This window comes from Sinocyclocheilus grahami, unplaced genomic scaffold, assembly GCF_001515645.1.
Source record: "Sinocyclocheilus grahami isolate Dianchi unplaced genomic scaffold, SAMN03320097.WGS_v1.1 scaffold666.1, whole genome shotgun sequence".
Classification (NCBI taxonomy): Eukaryota; Metazoa; Chordata; class Actinopteri; order Cypriniformes; family Cyprinidae; genus Sinocyclocheilus; species Sinocyclocheilus grahami.
The window spans coordinates 183,539-200,740 of record NW_015505845.1 but is presented as its reverse complement, the minus strand read 5'-3'; the positions used below and the strand labels follow the sequence as shown (position 1 = coordinate 200,740).

Genomic DNA, 17,202 nt, shown 5'->3' with positions numbered 1-17,202 from the left:
GTTTTGTGAATCTAGTCAGTGCACAAATATATGGAAGCTTGATTTTGCCACTGGAAAAAAAAAAAGAAACCATTTAAGGTAAGATTAAGGACCAATTTTCACTATTAACTAGCATGCATAGTACTAGTACATTGGCTGTTTATTAGTACTTATAAAGCTTATTGATGCATGATTTTAGATCCCTGAATCCCACCCCATACCCAAACTACCTTACTAACTATAAATAAGCAGCAAATTAGGAGTTTGAGGCAAAAGTCATAGTGAGAATTGGAACTTAAAATAAAGTGCGACCAAAGAGTCAGAGTATTTGGAGTCCCTTCTGTTTCACAAAGAAACATTCACAGAGCCCCAATATCTAATCAGTTTTTTTAAGAGCCAGGTGAAGCTACAGAAGAAATGACTGTCAAAGTTATGCAGTGAATGACAGGCCAGAAACAGCCTATAATTCCAAGTGAGGGATTTGAGTTTTACTATGAAGCTCTTTTATGACTGACACATCACACTGTTTATTTTTCAACAATAAGTGCATGCACTCGCTTTATTACATTTCCTGCAGCTCATGTGAAAACACTTGAGTTTAATGGAAATGGCATTAAGACATGGAGTTTCTTTAGATGATGTTTAACTAGTAAACCTAGAAAATAGATCAGCATTTTTCACGTGCCTTTTGTTGACAAAGATAAATACAATTGTTTCCTCCTTACTTGTATGCCTTAATTGTCCTTGATTACATTGCAATGATTCATGCTAATCATTGCATTTACAAGTAGGTTTGCTGTAAGTCAGAATTAGTTTATCTACCTTTTGTTGGTAGGCGAGTAAAACGTATTTGCTGTACCCAGTAGTTGTTAAAGGGATAGTTCACCCAAAAATGAAAATGTTATGTTTATCTGCTTACCCCCAGGGCATCCAAGATGTAGGAGACTGTTTCTTCAGTAGAACACAAACTGAGATTTTTAACTCGAACCGTTGCAGTCTGTCAGTCCTATAATGTCAGTTGATGGCAATCACGGTTTTGAGTCATAAAACGTACACGCAAAGGCACTCAGGACAGTTCAGACATTGCGGTGAAAATCAGAGGTAAAAAAACAAATACTGTTCAGTTTCTTGCACAGACCGATCGTTTTGTGTCTTTACACATCAATGTATAGTCATGAGCCGCAGGGATTAATTTGGTATTGTTTGTGTATGTTTTATGACTCTCAAAGCCGTGATTCCCATCCACTGACATTCTAGGACTGACAGACTGCAACGGTTCGAGTTAAAAATCTCCGTTTGTGTTCTACTGAAGAAACAAAGTCACCTACATATTGGATGCCCTGGGGGCATTTTCATTTTTGGGTGAACTATTCCTTTAAGTTTACAGTTGTTTACTAATCAGAATGAGCTTTATTGCCAGGTATGTTTACACATACGAGGAATTTGTTTTTGTGACAGAAGCTTCCACAGTGCGACAGTGACCGAACAAAAAAAACACAGATAATAGAACAAGTAAATGAGGAATAAAAATATACAAATCGACAATTGTATGTACAAGTATATAACAATAGACAGTTGTATGTACAGGTATATTATGTACAAATTGAAATGTAGACGGAGTATGTGTGTTAGATAAGTGTATGAGTGAATAAATAGTGTGTGTTCCACAGTTATTGTCAAGTGTTCATGAGATGGATTGCCTGAGGGAAGAAACCGTTCCTGTGTCTGGCTGTTCTGGTGCTCAGAGCTCTGTAGCGTCGACCAGATGGCAGTTCAAAGAGGGAGTGTGCTGGATGTGAGGGGTCCAGAGTGATTTTGCCAGCCATTTTGCTCACTCTGGATGAGTACAGTTCTTGGAAAAAAAGGGAGGGTTGTACCAATGATTCGCTCAGCAGTCCGAGCGATGCCATTCTGTACAATACATGCATAAGTGTCACATGAAATTTAGTACAATTAAATGTTTTTAATGGTGCTTGCAGACTGAATTTCAGTCTTATTGTTGTATTGGCTGCAGTGCCTGGGGAAAGGTGGAAAGAGAGCAGTTCATTCACTCCCCCACCTACAATTCCTGTGCTGAGTCTCGAACCCACAACCTTCAGATTACAAGTCTGACCCTCTAAACCAGGGGTGCCCAACCCTGCTCCTGGTGATCGACTGTCCTGCAAAGTTCAGCTCCAACCCTAATCAAACACACCTGAAGCAACTAATTAAGGTCTTCAGGATCACTGAAAAATTAAAGGCAGGTGTGTTTGATTAGAGTTGGAGCTAAACTTTGCAGGACAGTTGATCGCCAGGAGCAGGGTTGGGCACCCCTGCTCTAAACATTAGGCCATGACTGCCCCCTTTAATATACCAAACCACAGATATATAAATATCTCCTCTATAATGCTGATTTTACTGTTTCCACCATAGGCAGGAGTCAGTGGGCACTGAATTTCAGGCACTTGGACTCAAAGTTCAGCTCCAACCCTAATCAAATACACCTGAAGCAACTAATTAAGGTCTTCAGGATCACTGAAAAATTAAAGGCAGGTGTGTTTGATTAGAGTTGGAGCTAAACTTTGCAGGACAGTTGATCGCCAGGAGCAGGGTTGGGCACCCCTGCTCTAAACATTAGGCCATGACTGCCCCCTTTAATATACCAAACCACAGATATATAAATATCTCCTCCATAATGCTGATTTTACTGTTTCCACCATAGGCAGGAGTCAGTGGGCACTGAATTTCAGGCACTTTGACTGCTTCTATAAAAAAGGCCCAGTTTTATTAGTGGTTTATTTGTATTAAAATGCTATTTAGAGGCAACTTGCATGTTATAGCCATTTTTAAGGTTGGTTGTATTGTATTAGTAATCTTTCTAGACTATTACACGTAGCTGAGCTGAACCAGACCGTTATAGAAGTGCAGAGGACAGATTCAATGATGGCGGAGTAGAACTGTTTCCGCAGCTCTCATCAAGCTGTGACAGGTTGATCTTCCTCAGCTGGCAAAGGAAGTACAAACTCTGCTGGGCCTTTTTAACAATGGAGGTTCGCCAGATGGGTGCTAGGCAACGGCGTTCTGAATCCGCGCTGCCTGAGTTTGACGAGGGCGCTGGCTCACTTCCCCCGTCTGCGCTTGATCAGCGCCGCAGCTCCCCCGACTACAATGTCCAGCAAAACATCAGAATAGTTGAAAACCGGTGAAATATCGGGTGGTGTGTACTTCTGAATGTCCAGCAATTCGTCTCTGGTGAAACTGATTGCAGGGATATGACTAAAGACAGGACAAACTAACAAAAACATAAAAACAACTGCGGAGCACGCCACGGAGGCAGCCATCAGCGTCGGCGCCATCGTGAGAATTTCTAGTCTATTCTTTTGCTGACTCCTCATATAAGAATGTTGCATGCTAAAATGAAAGAAGTTCCAGGCATGCATAGTTTTAAGGGTTCATTTAATCATTTTCTTTTTCTCAACCTACATCACAGAAGTGCTTATTCGCAGCGTAGACTAAACTGTGCGTAAGTTCACTAACATCCCAAGCAGTTATTGTTCTGTTTCTAATCCTCGCTTGCAACTTTCTTCTGCTAGAGCCCTCTACATTTGCCTACTTGAGCTATAAATCACATTTTATACATTAAACCCATCATGAATTTAGAACACAGCTATCAAAATGAACTCTATAAAATAAACATCTGGGGATACTCTTTTCCTTATACATCAGAAACATTAACATTACAGGGACTTATTGTAAGCCCCACAAAACAAGGGGTCTGCAAGTCGTTTAACCCTTTCAAACCAGAATAGAAAGGGTTTTTACATCCCAAGTTTTTGTACATAATCCTTCAAGCCAGATGAGTGAATGGCTGCAGCTAAGGATATCTCATCCAGTGAAGGATGCTCCCATTGTACCACATAGCAGAATAGTGAACCCACCAGCTCGCTTGGCAGACTATGAGCTCAGTGGACTGATGTCTCATGGGTGCCCACCAAGCAAACCAGAGCAGAAGAAGAGTCACAGAGCACAGTGGATCATTCCAGATCCACTTCACCTGTCAGCCAAGCATCAGGAAATCCAGAGTGGCTCCTCTCAGACCAGTGAGAAGGTACTGTACATCAGACAGACTCGGAGACAGAAGAGTGCATTTTGATGTCAAGTAAAGCAGCTGCCAGAGCTCACATTCTTGTTGCTGCAGATGAAGCAAGATAATGCAGCACTTCACCAGGAGTTGGAGGAAATTAAACCAGATTGGAAAGTTCCACCCAAGCTAACCACTCCACCACGCCCATCCCAATGCTCCTTCTCTTCAGCAGTAAGTCCTCAGGTTGCACCGAGTCCAACTTTGATGGACGAATACCCTGACCTAACTGAACATCTGGGGTGAATGAACATTACCTCCATTGGTGAGAGCATGACTTTTCAGCCCAGTTTTGAGACCAACCTGAACCCAATACCCCCTATCACCTATCCAGTTTGAATATGCAACACTGCCTCGGGGACAGAGGAGACCTGCTCAGGCAGAGTACACCATGGACCATCCATGCAGGAGAATGCTTACAGAGGTACGTCACCATCTATACCATTATTGGTATCTCCTGATCCAAGAGAGCCTGAGAATTGCTTTGGAGAACATCCTGCCGAAGGAAGCCACAGAACAATTTAGGTTTCAAATTTTCACAGATCACCTAAAGCTAGAGGAAGTTTTTCATGTGGCAGATTCGAATTGCAACTTGAGGTTCCCATTCACCAACACCATGAGGACTCCTAATAAGATGCTGGGTTTGCCTGCTGGAAGATGGCATGTGCTCTTTGAGATGGCACATTCAGAGCAACCACATACAAATCTTCTCACATTCCTGGCCATGTTGTGCCACCAGAATCAAGAGGGTTCTATTGTCCTCTGGGTGGCCAGTGCCCAGAGATGAATGTTGGGAGTGGATAAGTGGAGTGTGGTGGGAATATGCTGTAGATCTTGTAGACATCCCGGCAGAGCAGCTTTGGAGGTCTTGGAAGAGGTGGGTTGATCTTGAGACCACTGGATGCAGTTCACAAACTGAGTGAATGGCAAGATGGGCTCTGCTCAGGCAGAGTACACCATGGACCATCCATGCAGGAGAATGCTTACAGAGGTACGTCACCATCTATTCCATTATTGGCATCTCCTGATCCAAGAGAGCCTGATAATTGCTTTGGAGAACATCCTGCCGAAGGAAGCCACAGAACAATTTAGGTTTCAAATTCTCACAGATCACCTAAAGCTAGAGGAAGTTTTTCATGTGGCAGATTCGAATTGCAACTTGAGGTTCCCATTCACCAACACCATGAGGACTCCTAATAAGATGCTGGGTTTGCCTGCTGGAAGATGGCATGTGCTCTTCGAGAAGGCACATTCAGAGCAACCACATACAAATCTTCTCACATTCCTGGCCATGTTGTGCCACCAGAATCAAGAGGGTTCTATTGTCCTCTGGGTGGCCAGTGCCCAGAGATGAATGTTGGGAGTGGATAAGTGGAGTGTGGTGGGAATATGCTACATGCTGTAGATCTTGTAGACATCCCGGCAGAGCAGCTTTGGAGGTCTTGGAAGAGGTGGGTTGATCTTGAGACCACTGGATGCAGTTCACAAACTGAGTGAATGGCAAGATGGGCTTGGGTTCTTCAGTGGATTCTTCAGGATTGTGGAGATGGGAAAGAGAGGAACATGGATAGAGTTTGGGAGGGTTCCCCAGCTGCTGAGACGGCACCGTTCATACCCTAGTGGTCGAAGCATCAACCTCCACAATTAAGAACTTGCTGGTGTCTGAATGTACCAAGAGCAGTGCACTGGTGAAGGCTCCCTTGAGCTTCTGGAAGGCCTCTGTGGAAGCTGGAGTCCACAACAGAGACTTGGGCTTGTTTGGAGCAGATTTGTCAATGGACTGGTCAAGAAACTGTAGTTCTGAATGAAACATCAATAGAAGTTTGCAAATCCAAAGCGTTGCAATTCCTTAATAGTGGTGGGTATGGGCCAGTTCTTAGCGGCTTCAACTTTCCCATTGTCCATCTGTATACTGTATTTGCTGATGTGGTGATAAAGAAACTGCACTGAGGATTGATGGAAAGGGCACTTTCTGGCCTTTAGGAAAGGATGGAACTCTCTCAGGCATTTCAGGACCTCCGCTACGTGCTGGTGATGTTTGGCCATGCTCCAGGAGTAGATGAGGATATCATCAATGTAGCTGAGAACGAACCGATGGAGGAATTCCTGAAGCACCTCATGCATGCAATCCTGGAATATGGAGGGTATATTCAGTCATCCCCCCCTCACATATCCTGATGAGGTTGTAGGCACTGTGGAGGTCCAACTTGGTAAGCATGGTGGCTCAGCGGAGATGTTGTAGTGCCACTGGGATGAAGGGAAAGTGAGTTGATACTTCACAGTGATCATGTTGAGGGCACAGTAATCGGTACAAAGCCACAAGCCACTGTCCTTCTTTGCCACAAAGAAGGAACTCGAAGCAGCGGGGAGGTTGAAGGGCGGATGTAACCTTACTCTAAGGTTTCCTCAATGCACTCCTCCATGGCTTTCTGCTCCGGAAGAGAAAGCAGTTAGATTGGTGAGCACTGACTCACCCGGAATTAAGTCAATGGCACAGTCCCATGGTCAGACTGTAGGCAACGGTGAAGCTTTATTTGGGCAGAATACGTCACTGAAGGGGGCGTAACAGGATGGAATGTCCACAGATCAACGTTCCACTGGATATTCGATGTCACAGATCACCTAAAGCTAGAGGAAGTTTTTCATGTGGCAGATTCGAATTGCAACTTGAGGTTCCCATTCACCAACACCATGAGGACTCCTAATAAGATGCTGGGTTTGCCTGCTGGAAGATGGCATGTGCTCTTCGAGAAGGCACATTCAGAGCAACCACATACAAATCTTCTCACATTCCTGGCCATGTTGTGCCACCAGAATCAAGAGGGTTCTATTGTCCTCTGGGTGGCCAGTGCCCAGAGATGAATGTTGGGAGTGGATAAGTGGAGTGTGGTGGGAATATGCTGTAGATCTTGTAGACATCCCGGCAGAGCAGCTTTGGAGGTCTTGGAAGAGGTGGGTTGATCTTGAGAGTTCTGGATGCAGTTCACAAACTGAGTGAATGGCAAGATGGGCTTGGATTCTTCAGGATTGTGGAGATGGGAAAGAGAGGAACATGGATAGAGTTTGGGAGGGTTCCCCAGCTGCTGAGACGGCACCGTTCATACCCTAGTGGTCGAAGCATCAACCTCCACAATTAAGAACTTGCTGGTGTCTGAATGTACCAAGAGCAGTGCACTGGTGAAGGCTCCCTTGAGCTTCTGGAAGGCCTCTGTGGAAGCTGGAGTCCACAACAGAGACTTGGGCTTGTTTGGAGCAGATTTGTCAATGGACTGGTCAAGAAACTGTAGTTCTGAATGAAACATCAATAGAAGTTTGCAAATCCAAAGCATTGCAATTCCTTAATAGTGGTGGGTATGGGCCAGTTCTTAGCAGCTTCAACTTTCCCATTGTCCATCTGTATACTGTATTTGCTGATGTGGTGATAAAGAAACTGCACTGAGGATTGATGGAAAGGGCACTTTCTGGCCTTTAGGAAAGGATGGAACTCTCTCAGGCATTTCAGGACCTCCGCTACGTGCTGGTGATGTTTGGCCATGCTCCAGGAGTAGATGAGGATATCATCAATGTAGCTGAGAACGAACCGATGGAGGAATTCCTGAAGCACCTCATGCATGCAATCCTGGAATATGGAGGGTATATTCAGTCATCCCCCCCTCACATATCCTGATGAGGTTGTAGGCACTGTGGAGGTCCAACTTGGTAAGCATGGTGGCTCAGCGGAGATGTTGTAGTGCCACTGGGATGAAGGGAAAGTGAGTTGATACTTCACAGTGATCATGTTGAGGGCACAGTAATCGGTACAAAGCCACAAGCCACTGTCCTTCTTTGCCACAAAGAAGGAACTCGAAGCAGCGGGGAGGTTGAAGGGCGGCAATCCTGGAATATGGAGGGTATATTCAGTCATCCCCTTCACATATCCTGATGAGGTTGTAGGCACTGTGGAGGTCCAACTTGGTAAGCATGGTGGCTCAGCGGAGATGTTGTAGTGCCACTGGGATGAAGGGAAAGTGAGTTGATACTTCACAGTGATCATGTTGAGGGCACAGTAATCGGTACAACAAAGCCACAAGCCACTGTCCTTCGCCACAAAGAAGGAACTCGAAGCAGCAGGGAGGTTGAAGGGCGGATGTAACCTTACTCTAAGGTTTCCTCAATGCACTCCTCCATGGCTTTCTGCTCCGGAAGAGAAAGCAGTTAGATTGGTGAGCACTGACTCACCCGGAATTAAGTCAATGGCACAGTCCCATGGTCAGACTGTAGGCAACGGTGAAGCTTTATTTGGGCAGAATACGTCACTGAAGGGGGTGTAACAGGATGGAATGTCCACAGATCAAAGTTCCACTGGATATTCGATGGAGGTGGTGTTCACAGGTTACGTCTGGAGAGGATGAGAGAGGGGTTGTGGAACTTGAGGGAACTTTGCCAGTTCTCCAGGAGATAACTGGATTGTGTTGATCTAGCCACTGGTGACCTTGAACCACTTCAGCTGTGAAATGTTCTAGATCCAGGAGGTGGGTCTGTTCAGTGTGAAACTGGCCAATGCAAGGCTGGTCTGAATGTACAACTACTCCTTCACAAAGCCACAGCAGTTGAAGGAGTAGCTGTGGCGGTGACCGCGGTTAGAGTGGCGGGAGATGTGGTGAGAAGGGCGTTTCAGGGCATCCACGATCTCCTGGAATGGGTCGGTGGAACTCATACTGCCTACAGTTCTTCTCCAGTATTTTTTTTTTTTTTTTACGGAATGTTATCACAGACTGAAGATGCAAAAAGTTATTTATTGACCGTAAAGCACAAATAACAATGGCAGGTAAGAAGCAGTTCAATATTTCAGAGTAATGGTGATGGGAATGATAATCAGACTTTCCTTGTTTGCAGGAGACCATGGACGGTGGAGCAGATGGAGAGTGAGCACACACCTCATCTTATGGCTAGGTATCCCAATAATCTTGTTGTTGTGGTCTTGGGGATTCTTTTGCTGTTTCTCAGTCCTGGACTATCTGTGTTTATACCTGCCTCATCTCTACATATCGTAACAATATCCCATTTTCTAAATGCATTCCTATATCAGAATTCTGTATATAGATTAGCTTGCACTTACTAACAATATAGAAATATGATAGAAATGTATTTATAAAAATGTTGATATAATTACTTACAATAAATATAGGTTAGAAATAACTTTGAGAATTGTTTACTACACCTTTGTACACCGCTTTAAAGCCTGCATCATTATACATTGAGTAAACTTTTGTTCTCTTCAAATATATTTTATGAACTTAAAAGATAAGAAAGATAAATAACCGTCTTAAATTAGGTGTCAAGTTTTTACAGATGTTACTGTTGTACACCTAAATGTCGTCATTTACTCCCTCTAATGTCTTTCCTGTATGACTTTTTTTCTGTGGAACATAAAAGATCTATTGTACTGTAAAAAAAACACTTCAAAGCAAATCAAATGAAGTCCAGCATAACCAGGATATTTTAGTTACCAGCATCCTACAAAATATCTTCATACCAGAAACTCATACCGGTTTGGAATGACATGAGGGTTAGTAAATTATGACAATTTAATTGCAGTAACTTTACTTTATGGCATCCTATAGGCCATTTAATCAGTTAATTCTCAGCACATAGAGACTCTTTCACAAATCACTCTGTAGAGACCGTGTCTGTTCCCTGAACTAGAAAATACAAAATTATCCAAACCAATTTAAGAGTAACAATTTAATTGATGTTACTGTGGCTACTGTATCCAGGGCACCATACAGACTTTATAACCGAATTTGCTGATTTTTTTTTTTTTTTAAATCTGAGTTAGTGCTGGCTGCAGATAAAGTCTTAATTGTTGGTGATATTAATATCCATGTTGATTATGAAAAATTTTGGAAAAAAAAGATTAATTGGGATCAGCATTTATAAACATTCTGAACTCTATTGTGGTTTGACAACACATGTCAGGACCTACTCATTGTCGAAATCATACTCTATATTTAATACTGTCACATGGAATTGATGTTAATGGCGTTGAAATTCTGCAGCAGAGCGGTGATATCTCGGAATCATTATCTAGTCTTGTGTGTACTCCATATAGCTAAAGCTGTAGATTCAACTCCTTGTTATAAATATGGTAGAACCATCACTTATACCACAAAAGACTGCTTTGTAAGTAATCTTTATGATTTATCTAAATTCCTCAGCATATCCAATAGCTCAGAAAAACTTGATGTTACACAAACTATGGACTCTCTCTTTTCTAGCACTTTAGATATGGTTGCTCCTTTACGCTTAACAGTTTGACATCATGGTATAATGAGCACACTCGTGCCTTAAAGAGAGCAGCCCAGAAAATGGAGCGCAGCTGGAAGAAAACTAAACTAGAAGTGTTTCGTATTGCATGGTGGGAAAGTACCTTCTCCTACAGAAAAGCATTATTCTGAATACTGCTAGATCTGATTACTTTTTGTCTCTTTTAGAAGAAAACAAACACAACCCCAGGTATTTATTCAATACAGTGGCTAAATTAACGAAAAATAAAGCATTACCCAGGCCCGTAGCCAGCTATGAGGCCACTGAGGTCCGGACCTCTGTAAGTTTTTCATGTTCAAAAATAAAATTTGTTCTCTTAATGACTTTGATGTTAAACTCCTCATATGAATGTCTGCATGACATGTATAATTCAGTTTACACCGTTTGCAAGAATGTTTAGTGTCTGTGGTATGAAAATGATTGCTGCGAATTGAATGAGACTTGTGAGCAGGGTTGCCAGGTTTTCACAACAAAACTAGCCCAATGGTGTTTTGAGGGGGTCCCCATTTAAAATCGCATTCGGGGGTGTAAAATACATGGTTTTTGTTGGGTTCCCCTGGTAAATTGGCATTCTAGGGGCTATGAGATTATTGGGGTCGCTTCAACCCGCAGACATCAAAAACAACCTGCGGCAACCGTGTTAAAGTAGCCCAATTCTGCGTAAAAACAGCGGACTTGGCAACACTGCCTGTGAGTGAGCATTGCCGCGGTGTTGCCAGATCAGATAAGTGTTTTTGGACTTGTCTTTTCCACTTAATTTGACACTTTAGAAAATTTAATAAAGTAGGAAGTTGCAGTTTATGGTCCGCGATATCTTTATCTTATTTGCAAAAGATTGGAAATAATTTCGGTTTATTTTTATTTATTTATTTTTTGTAGTAATATCTGGCAACACTGGCACTTAAACTGACAGCAATCAAAAAAATACGACATTTGGTAAGGGAAACGCAAAACATATCATGATATTATTTGTCAGAAACATTATCAACACTGTCAAAAACGGTAGCATTTAACACTAGTACACAGATCTGTAGAACAAGTAGGTTACAGAATGAAATGAAATGCACAAAAACTAGCCATGAAGAAGTATGTTATTCAGTATAGTTAAATCATGCTATAAACATTCATAAGAGCACTAGACAAAGTTATAAATTGACGTGACGTGGCCAAGCATGGTGACCCATACTCTGAATTAGTGCTCTGCATTTATCCCATCCTAAGCTGCAGCGCACAGGGAGCTGTTGGGGGTTCGGTGCATTGCTCAAGGGCACCTCAGTCGTAGTATTGAAGGTGGAAGAGAGCGCTGTACATTCACTCCCCCCACCTACAATCCCTGCCGGTACAAGACTCAAACCCACAACCTTTGGGTTACAAGTCTGACTCTCTAACCATTAGGCCACGGCCCCAACTATAACTCGTTATTGTAGTTATGTATAGTTGCATGAATAATGAACAACTGATAAAATTATCCACCCTTAAAGGTGACATATCATGAAAATCTGACTTTTCCAGGCTTTAAGTGCTATAATCAGGTCCCCAGTGCATCTACCAACCAAGGAAACGTGAAAAAGATTAACCCAGTAACTTTGTTTTGGTCAGCCTTTTTCTGCAAGCGTTTGAAAAAACGGAGGGCATCTGATTTCGCTCCCCTAGTGATGTTGCAAAGGGATCTCATTATAATATCACCGCCCCTTAATCTGTGAGTTTCCACCCACAGCGCCTTCATTTTGATTTAGCAAGCGACAACGTGTACCAGTTCTAATGCCATGGGGAAAGTTGGAGCAAAACAAGCTAACTTTTCTGTCTTTAGCTGCACAGACGAGCACAGAATACTGTTTAGAGTCCCAGTCTCAGAGGAGACAAGAGAGCAGTGGATTTATTGATTTATTTACTGTATATTGCTGCTGCCACACAGATCTAAAATAAACATGTGATTTATTTCCCAGCTGTTTACCTTCACAGACATAACCGACTGCTTTTTGTAACTCATGTGTGTTTTTAATGTAAACTTAGTTTAGTACTCACATGCTGTGACAGCCGCTTTCTGTCCGTGTGCTTCGGATGTGTGCACTCAGAAAACCATATATAAGACATTTAAATTAATATGGTTTAAAACACATGATTTCAGCGTGATAAACATGATAATCAGAACCAAAACAGATGTTTTTAGCAGGTCCCAGCTGTAATGGCCAGCTCTATTCTGGAAAAGGGGGCGGGGAGCTGCAGCTCATTTGCATTTAAAGAGAAAGGCACGAAAAACAGCTTGTTTCTGCTTCCACTCAAAATAGGCATTTTCAAAATGATATAATAAATGATCTGTGGAGTATTTTGAGCTGAAACTTCACAGACACATTCTGGGGACACCATGACTTATATTACATATTGTAAAAAGGGGCATAATATGTCTCCTCTAAATGAGTTTGATGAATCAATATGAAACATAATATGACACATGTGCAGTTTTGTATATATAGCAGTTTTATTTAAAATAAAAAATCCACATCAGTACCATTCTTACTGGATTCACAGGTTTGTAGTACAATGATAAAGTTTATCAAAATGACAACAATAAACCAGATTTAACATTATTTTATGATTGCTGGTTAGCCATGTACAGTTGCAATGTGCTAAAACTTAACAAAACGTTTTGCTGTCACAAAAATACTTTAAAAACAAATACAGTTGACCACATTAATAGCTAAAAAAATAAATTAGTGTTCTTTCATTTCATAGAATGTGCTCCGATTTTGATTCTCCCAAGTGCATACAATAAAAAACCCATACAGTATTTCCATTTGTTAGAAAGTAGATGAAATTAGGCAGTGCTTCTAAAAATGTTTATACAGTACACTTCAGTGCCAGACTAAAGAACCCACCACCTGACAGTATAAAGGTCTTGTCTTGCTAAATAACATGTCTAACATATCTACAGTTTGAGGTTTCACAGAAACACAATATTCCCACTGTTTTCTAGTAGAACGGGACGCCATCCTCCCTAAGGGAGAGTCCAATTTAGATCTACCAAACAGAGCATCCACACTCCTCACACACCTTTCAGTGCTAATCCCTCTTTTCCTGTGTTTTTTGCTCTCTTTCTTCGTCTGCAGCACATCACGATGACAATAATGATTGTTGTTATTGCCAAAATGATAATAAAAATGGCTCCGGCGATGACACCCATGCCGTACTCTGCAAAAACATTACATCATCGTCATTAAGTTCACAACACTTGATTTAATGAGTTTGATGGACACCGCAGGAATTTTGCAGCTCTATTGGTCCCTAGACGCTGTGATGATTCATTTACAATCCACCCGACGGACACATTTCTTATCAATTATGAGTGCTATCGGTTGCATTAAATGTCTCTGTGAATCACACATTCATAGAGTCCATATAAATCTCTGATATGATACTATATCAGCTCTCCGACACTTCATGTGTTACAGCGAGAGTCCAGATCAGGGGAGAGTGTCTATTTTGGGAAAATGATTCACACTCTATCAGACAAAATTCCCAACGTTTGCATTTCCTGGGATTGTTGTGCTGAAAATCCCTGACAGACCATGTTTTAGTGTAAAAAGCGAAAGCATTACCTTCAAAGATAGATGTGTTGTCTTCTGGTGAGCACTGGTAGCTGCTGATCTCCCCGTGTTGTTTGTCTAGAACGCGAAAGGGTAGGAAAGCCTGAACGTAAAAACAGTAACTCACTCCTTGGTCCAAATCCATCAGCTCAATGATGCTGCTTTTACTGATCTTCTCTTTCTGAAGAGGCAAACACATAAAATATGTTTAACATATAAAGTTTGCAATAATTAAGATTTTTAAAAATGTTTTAATGTTGCTTATTCTCACCACGGTTGCATTTATTTATGCATTTATTAACAGTAATATTGTGAAACAGTATGAAAATTTAAAATAAATGTTTTCTATTTTAATATATTCTAAAATGTAATTTATTCCTGTGATGCAAAGCTGAATTTTCAGCATCATTACTGCAGTCTACAGTGTCACACGATCTTTCAGAAATCATTCTAATATGCTGATTTGCTGCTCAAGAAACATTTACTATTATTATCAATGATGAAAGTTGTGCTGCCTTTTTTGTGGATTTTTTTTCTAGAATGCTTTGATGAATAGAAATTCAAAATAGCAGCATTTAAATCAGCATGTTAATAATGTAAATATAAATATTTTGTAACATTATAACTGTCTTTACAGTCAGTTTTGATCAATTGATTGCATCTTTGCTGAATAAAGGTATCAATTTCTTTTTAAAATCTTTCTGAAATCTTCTGAATGGTACTTTTTGGCATATTTTTGTACTGTGCCCTACATAATATCTCTACATAAATATTTTTTAAATTGTCAAATTTTTAATTAGAACTATAATGACCCTTTAAGTTAAAAACAAATGTTATTTGTGAAAGAAAAAACTTTGAGTCTCTACCTGCAAAAAATGACAACAATTGACTTTATGTGTATTATTTAGTTGGAAAAAAAAAGGTAAGGGAATTACTTGGAACAATTTTCACTCAGAAATTGCTAGTAAATTTTACAAACAAACAGTAACACATTGAATTAAACATGTACATTTGAAGAAGAAAGACTGAAATAGCATTTTCTTGTAAAACATACCTCAGTAACCTTTGTATTATTTACAACTTTGAAGTTGTTTCGTACTATAAGTCAGGATAGTACTTTAGAGTTTAAAAAGTGGTGAAAGAGCTCAGAAAAGTCTGTTTACTGCTTATTAAATAAGATAAGACAAAAGTAAGATTACAGACAACACTAACCTTTCCTGTGCTCTTGGCTTTCCTGTAGGTAACCTTATACTGCAGGTTGTCTCCGAAAACATCCCGAATATTCAGTCTCTTGTTATCCTCATTAAAGAGAGCTGTGGGGACGTCCGTTACGTGCAGCGTCATCTTCCTTTTGTCGCTGCTTACTTCTATTTTAAACTCTGGCCTGCCAATGGCAGCTGAAAGAGAATCAAAGCAGAAGATCTTTATAATGGTTCAATATCTTTTTGTCATTAAATAAAGGTGGTTGTGAAAGATACTGACTGTCATAGTAAGGGGAGAATTTCTCCGATCTGACATGAGGGAACTCAATCAGATCGGAGGAGACGCCCCGCATGGGTTCAGACAGGATGTCAGCGCTGTAATAGGCCTTCAGGTTTTTTAACTCTGCAGTCAGGTCGCATTCAGGTTCCATTGTCCTGATACAGTGCGGCGTCCGTTCTCTGTCCTGGCCGAGTCTACAGTCATTTACACAGACATTTAGATTGTAAAGAAATAATTTGGAAATTATCAGTTATATTACATGAGAAAAAAAGTGACAGGTTGGTGCCTGCTGTAACAAGTCCTGGGTGTGGAACTATGCAACAGTTGCCAAATCTGCCTCGTGTGAGAGATTAATACAGAGCTTTTTGTTCATAAAGGTTTTAATGCTTTAAATATTAATAAAAGCGTATCTAAACCCACTAGCATTTAAATCAAATCAAGATAAATTGACTGTTACAACCTGCAGAGATAAATGCAATGCACTTTTAATTAAATTACTGATGGAAATTGTTAGAAGACGGAGTAGAAATTAAGTTAAAAACAATAGAAACAAAATACATAATACACTTTTATTGCCCATACACTATGCACCTTTATCAGTTTATGGCCCTTTTCAGATTACACAGTGAGAAACCTTTTGATATAATCAATGAATTATGACTTGATTGGGCAGAATCAATATGATCTAAGTAATATTAGATACCAGCCAAGGCAAACTGAGTCTTTTCACTATTGTATTTCAATAAAACATATCCTATGCAACATATGAAGCTCATCTGTACATACTGTACATTTTACTTTATGTAAGCCTGCAAGAAGAAACTGTAACAGATTTAGACCCTTTTCATTACTACTGAAACAATATCTTTTTAAAGCGTTGTAATAAATTAGATTTTTTAATTGAACCTGAATGGGTGTATTTACTAATTCTAGCACATTTTTCATAACTCTGATACTGCATTCAAGACAATAAAGGTAATAATATACAACCTGACTACTGAGTGTATTATAATAACAAAAAAATGTCGACTTACTCTGAAAATTCAACAGTGTAGGAATAATTCGTTGGTTTTGGGCTCCATGTTAACATGGATTTAAAATTGACAGAGGACCAGGCTACGTTCTGTGCTTTTGGAAGGATTTCTATGAAACAGAAAAGCAAATGAAACAATACATTATTAGAACGATAGGACTTCTTTCAAATAACTGGTTAACAAACTAATTAACACATGCAATCATTACGGCACAGGTACGTGACTTACCTGAGGCGCTAGAGCTCATGAAAAATACAACCAGCGCCAATTCAAGCATGCCAAATTTCGTTTTCCTGTTACTTTCCATACTGTCCCCAGGCGAAAATACTAATCCAATTTCAGTACGAAGACCAAGTAAAACTCTTTTTACCAGGTAGGATAAAAATGAAGGTGAAACCTCGTCCCAAGCAGCTTATGAAGTCCTCCTTGTTGTGTGTGTGAGCGCATAAAAACCAGCCAGATTCCAGTGACACTCATGAAGCCCCGCCCTCTAGGACAAGTGGGTCTGTCTACTTACGCACATACACATACACGTACACGTACACGTACACGTACACGTATACATATACACGTATACGTACACGTACACTTACACATACATGTACACATACACATACACACATATATATATATACACATACATGTAAACATACACATACACATACACATACACGTACACGTACACGTACACGTACAC

The 17,202-nt window shown here is 40.6% G+C and overlaps 1 protein-coding gene across 1 annotated transcript; it reads right to left on the bottom strand.

Moving 5' to 3' along the window:
* Positions 1–12,883: 12,883 nt before the first annotated feature.
* On the bottom strand, positions 12,884–16,979 carry LOC107558916 (tissue factor-like). The gene is made up of 6 exons (XM_016242619.1): positions 16,734–16,979; positions 16,506–16,614; positions 15,472–15,665; positions 15,202–15,386; positions 14,002–14,170; positions 12,884–13,594 (listed from the first exon to the last, which is right to left on the bottom strand). The coding sequence occupies exons 1-6, from the start codon at positions 16,810–16,812 to the stop codon at positions 13,449–13,451; spliced, it is 882 nt and encodes a 293-aa protein (XP_016098105.1). The 5' UTR covers positions 16,813–16,979; the 3' UTR covers positions 12,884–13,448.
* Positions 16,980–17,202: the final 223 nt, after the last annotated feature.